At 39.6% G+C, this 6000-nt stretch overlaps 1 protein-coding gene across 1 annotated transcript; it reads left to right on the top strand.

The window, feature by feature from the left end:
* Window positions 1–5678, top strand: TST (thiosulfate sulfurtransferase). Its single transcript, XM_063308421.1, has 2 exons — window positions 1–642; window positions 5210–5678. The coding sequence occupies exons 1-2, from the start codon at window positions 48–50 to the stop codon at window positions 5506–5508; spliced, it is 894 nt and encodes a 297-aa protein (XP_063164491.1). The 5' UTR covers window positions 1–47; the 3' UTR covers window positions 5509–5678.
* The last annotated feature ends 322 nt before the right edge of the window (window positions 5679–6000 follow it).

The raw sequence follows: 6000 nt of genomic DNA, 5'->3' as shown, positions 1-6000 counted from the left end.
CCATTCTTCTCTTTTCATTTTCTCTCATCAAAAAAGCTTTCCTTAACATGGTGCAGCAAGCATTGTACAGAGCTCTGGTCTCTACCAAATGGCTAGCAGAAGCTGTCCAAGCCAAAAAGATTGGCCCTGTCTTGCGGGTGCTAGACGCTTCCTGGTATGAACCTGGAACAAGAGACGCCCGGAAAGAATTCCAGGAGAAACATGTGCCTGGTGCCTCTTTTTTTGATATTGAAGAATGCAAAGACAAGTCATCACCTTATGAGCTTATGCTGCCCAGTGAGAAACACTTTGCCGATTACGTTGGCCACTTGGGCATTGGCAATGACACACATGTAGTTGTGTATGATGGAGACAACTTGGGCACCTTCTACGCACCACGGGCCTGGTGGATGTTCCGAGTCTTTGGGCACCGAACTGTTTCAGTGCTGAATGGGGGGTTCAAAAACTGGGTGAAGGAGGGTCACCCAGTGACATCGGAGATCACCCGGCCAAAGCCATCTGCCTTCAAAGCCACCCTTAACAGGTCTCTCCTGACGACCTATGAAGACATGTTGGAGAACATGGAATCCAAGCGGTTTCAGGTAGTGGATGCCAGGTCTGAAGGGCGATTCCGAGGAACAGAACCTGAGCCAGGGAAGGAAGGTAGGAGTACATCCTGAGATAATTTCTGCCTTTACTTCTGATTTGGTCCATTTTCCATATTCTTTACCTGCTAATGATATTTCACTCTTTCCATCCCTCTTGCATACTTTAGGGTTACTTACTTGTGAGCAAACTCCATTGAACAAAGTGGAACACTTTCCAAGTTCATTTGCATAATGTTTTAATATTAGGGTGTCTAAGAAGAAATCCTTAGGCAGATCAAGAGGTCTCCAGAACATGTAGACATACTACACCCAATTAGAAAAATAGGGTGATCTAAGAATTCATCCATTGGGAGAATTTTTACTGAGACTTTCCTGGCCTTCTCCTTTTTCTCATAAGGTAAGAAACATACCTAGCTACAAACACAGACACTCATAAATGCATGCCAGAAGAAGATCCATTTTTGTTTGTTTGGGATTCCATATTTGTTACTGACAGGATCAGCTATTAACACTTGTTGGCGTTCCTGTTTTCCAGACACGCTGTCTCAGAAACTCAGGCCCCGGTTCAAAACAGATCTGCAGTAACTTGATATGTCTACTGTTCTTTCCAAAATGTTATTTTTTAGAGTAAAGGGAGTATATTTGACTAGGCTTTTTCTTTTTATTATCTAAAAATCCCAACAATTACACAAGGCATCCAAGACATTGTCCCACTTTATTACATGGTCTTCCCCGTCCCAGTAATGTATAAAGGACTGTTGAGCTGGTCACCCCGGAGAAAGGGCAAGAACTGTGGCAATTGGTGACAGGTACATATACATGCATGTGTCATAGAAGAATTGCAGCCTGCTGGAGTAGAATCCTGGTTGATCAACTCCAAGTTAATGATTTTCCGGGTCACCACACCCAGCAAGTGCAGAATTTGTCAGCACAAAAACCACACAGATTGATTGCTTCTTCATCTGTTGGACTGTTTTTCGTCCATTGGACTTCATCTGTTGGACTGTTTTTTTTTCTGTAAAGAAATGGGGGAGGGGGAGTGTAGATTGTACAATACCTTAATAACTCCTATGTCTTATTTCAGTAATTTTCTTCTGTTATGACTTCTTGTTTCAGGATCTAGGATCATGGGAGTTATAAGCACTTACTGTTAAATAAAAGCTAGGTAGGGAAAAATGGGTGGCTAGATCTCCACATGCAGACATTAAGAAAGCCCAGACAAAGAGAGTTTGGAAAGGATACACCAGTATCAGAAGACTGAGATACAGGCCCTAGATCTCTTTGCAAACATTACACAACTAGACCAATCTACTTAATGTCAGTTAGATACAAACAGCAAGTTTCTTTGGAAAGCAACTGCCTTCTAAGGCATCGGGTCAGAGCCATGAAAGCAGTATTTCTCAATCCTGACACTTTAAGAAGTGATGACTTCAACTCCTAGAATTCCCCAGCCAGCCATCAGGAAGTGAAGCCTGATGTCTAATATGTCAGCTTTCACAGTGATCTTTCTAGTTAGAGGTCTTCCCATGGAACTTCAGTCTGGCAGCACTGGTTCCTAGGGCAAGACTGCACAAGTAGCTGCATTAGTATAAAACTGGCAGAAAGGCATTTCACCTCATTCTATGTGATTATAGCCCTGTGATTATAGCCCTGTGAGGTATTCGCCTGCCTGATAGGAGGGTCAGAGATCTTGTTGTTAAAGCACAGGGATTGCTCTGGGGGAGTTCTGGTGAAGTAGCTAAGCATCCAATAAGCTTTGCACAGCACTTACCTAAGTGGACTAGTTTGTTGTCTTATTCGTGGAAGATTCAACATGAAGATAGCAGGAGGAAGTTTTAAAGTTGTTTGCAGGAGCTTTTCCAAAAAGTCAGTTTGGAAAGGCCATAGCTCAGTATCCCATTACATAGTCTTTTTGATCTCCTGCATCTCAAATTATTGGGATCTTAGGACCATTGTTATGTTATTTTCCCATACATGCATTCTCACTAATATCAGGGACATTTGTCTAAAAGTATGTGTGCAAATACTTCTCACTATTTCCAAACTGAAATGTTTCTTGTCTTCAGATTAGTTCTCTGATGGGATCGTAAGATTGCATGGGAAACAAGGAAACATAAGGTTTGATGTGTAATGGAGTGAAATGACATGAAGAAATCTGATGACATGAAGAAATAACAAAAAAAGTTTGCTCTGGTCTAGATAGATCACTGGTATGATGACACAGTATAATACATCTTCATCAGATCCTTGAGTACAGCTCCCATCTCCTCTGATATGTACCATGGCTTGCTGGGATAAAAAGGAATCAGCATTATTTATTTATTCATTCATTCTGTTCAGGCACTGCCTGACTCCAAACCAACTCTGGGCAGCTCATTTTATAGCAAAGAACAAGATAAAAACACAATACAAAATAGAGAAACAAGATGGGATCTGGCCACTCAATACAAAACATACAGAAACACATCCAACAAGAGGCAATGAATTAAGAGGGTTATTCTTTAAATTGTGATGTGCTTATTTTAGGGTTTACCCTATAGTTTTCATATATTTCCCACCTTAAAATAGCAACGGTCTTCAGTAGTCCTGGTCATCTGGGCTCTCTGAAAGCCATTGAAGGGACTTGAGGCTAAGTGAGGCTCTGGGCCACAAGTTGCCTGCTTCTGAATGAATGCTTGGTCCTGTACCTATATATGTAGTGTTCCAGCGAAGCTTATAAAAAGAAAACTGCAGACATTGCAGCAAAGGTGATCATCTTATTTATTCTTATCTGTTCGTAAAATCTGGATAATATGCAGTAGATCAAATAAAGCTACAAGTCCTTCATGTGTGTATTTGGAGGTATGCTGAACTAAATTAGATTTATTTCCAAGTCCAGTTTCATAGGAATTAGGGTGCTCATCTTTTTACACTGAATAATTTCTATATATGGAATTATACAAGCCCCTTGTTTGATAGGTTAACGTGCACATGAGTCTTTTGCTCTACATACATGTAGTAAAATACCAGTGTGCATTTAATATATGTGACCAATTGCATATGGTTCATAAAAGCAATTTGCTTCAAAGAGCAAAGTTATATAAGCACTTATAAAATATTTTAGTTAAAAGGAGAAGCTAAAGTAAACAAATATTTCGAGTTGAATATGTTTAGGTCCGTAATGCTGAGATGATATCTAAGAAAAATAATGAATTTCCTGTGGGGCACAGGGAGACCAATCAAGAATCTAATGAGATGAAAATGTCCATCTGGAATGTCAGGAGACCAATTTCCAAAACAACTTTCCACAAGGAATTTCTGCAGGTTCAGCATTTAGCCCATACTTTTTCATTTGAGGGAGAGAAGTGTTTGTGTGCATGCATTTTTTTTTTTTTTTGCATCCTACCAATCTCAGCCTAGTGACTTTAGGTAGCTAATAACACACAAAACAAAAATAGAACAATATAACATCAATACAGTACAATATAATACAATGTGATTGGGCTCAGGCAAAACTCTCCTATAACACCAGTTTGAGACAGAGAGAGCCAGGTTGGTCCAGTGGTTAAGGCAACGGGCTAGAAACCAGGAGTCTGTGAGTTCTAGTCCTGCCTTAGGCATGAAAGCCAGCTGGGTGACCTTGGGCCAGTCACTCTCTCTCAGCCCAACTCACCTCACAGGGTTGTTGTGGGGAAAATAGGAGGAGAAAAGAGTATTAGGTATGTTCGCCGCCTTGAGTTATTTATAAAAATAATAAAGGCAGGATAGAAAATAAATAAACACATTGTAAAGCATACATACTAGGCTCATCTAACACCCTGGCCCCAATGCCTGAGAGAAAAGCCAGCTCGTCAAGGTCTTCTGGAAAGCTAACAGGTCAGGGCTGTCCAAATCTTGGGGGAGGTTGTACCATAGGGCAGATTCCACAACAAAGAAAGCATGCCTCTCTTTCTTTCAGCTAGATGACACTGTTTAACAGAAAGGACCCAGTACATGCCCACCATGCCAGATCTGGAGGGATGGGCAGAAACCGTTGAGACAGATGATCCCACAAGTAACTTGGCCATTTCCATGTATGACTTTATAGATGACAAGCTAACAGATATTATTTGGTCATTGACTGCATTGTATCCAAGTACTGTGTCTGCTATTTTCTTTCTGACTATTTCATGTCTTGAGCGGTAAACTATGATTTTCTGACTGTAGGTTGTCCAATTCCAGTCTATTTCAATTTGCTGATGCCCCAGATGCCAATGTGTAGTTGTTTCATCTCATCTACTAAGGTTAAATTAAAGAAGTAATTGTGATTGTAATTGTAATTGTAATTAGGACATTGCATTTCATTTCATTATTGAATGCAAGATGAACATTCTTTAAATTTGGCTATATTTTTTAATTTTTTGGATTTTTCAGATTTATTTTATATATGTAAATGCAGTAAATTCTGCAACTGTGATTTATCAGAAACGGGCATTTTTAAAGCTGTTTTATTTTAAACAATCACTCACATCCTGTCTTATTTTGAACTTACGTTTTTCAGAAATAATTGATAATTTCAATTTATTTGACCACAACAGTTACAGGAAGTCTCTCTGGATACTTTTTATGATTTGATTGATTGATTACTCTTTCTCTTATTCCAGGGATAGAACCAGGTCACATTCCAGGCACCACAAACATGCCTTTCTTCAACTTCTTGACTGAGGAAGGACTGGAAAAAAGCCCAGAAGAAATCCAGAGCATGTTCCTGGAGAAGAAAGTGGATCTCTCAAAGCCACTGATTGCCACTTGCCGCAAGGGGATTACAGCTTGCCATATTGCCTTGGCAGCATATCTGTGTGGTACACCAGATGTGGCCATCTATGATGGATCCTGGTCAGAGTGGTTTCGTCGTGCCCCACCTGAGTATAAAATGTCTGAATGGAATCTCCATAAGGCATAATAACTCAATTTTCTGTGAAGTATAGTTCTTAATACTTTCTAAGAATGATGAAATGGATAGGGAAATGGGTGAAGCTTCCAATCTTTTATAATTTTCTCATTTTCTAACCTATCGTTGCTGTTTGTTTTTTCAAACTGGTAGTTAAATAAAATTGAATCTCAGGTCAAGTACCTTTTTCTTTCTATGTCCTTTTTTATTATTATCCACAGCTAATAACAAAAGAGAAACTATCCACTGTTGTCGTTATAAGTGTTAATATTTATATTACGCTTAACCATTGTGTTCAGCATCCTGCTACAACTTGCTGCCCTTTACATGTATTAGATTACAATCTAATCTACAGTCGAGGGACAGTATTCTTACTGTCCCTAGGCTATCCATTTAACAGCCTGAGAGTTGCCAGTGACAGGAGTTATAATCCATATATGGAAGGTGCTAAAGCTAGCAAAAACTAAAACCTAACTTGAACCTTATGTTGACATAAATGTAGCT

Source organism: Candoia aspera, chromosome 7 (genome assembly GCF_035149785.1).
Source record: "Candoia aspera isolate rCanAsp1 chromosome 7, rCanAsp1.hap2, whole genome shotgun sequence".
Classification (NCBI taxonomy): domain Eukaryota; kingdom Metazoa; phylum Chordata; class Lepidosauria; order Squamata; family Boidae; genus Candoia; species Candoia aspera.
Note: the sequence above shows the minus strand (reverse complement) of the source record. Positions and strands in the feature narration are given on the sequence as shown.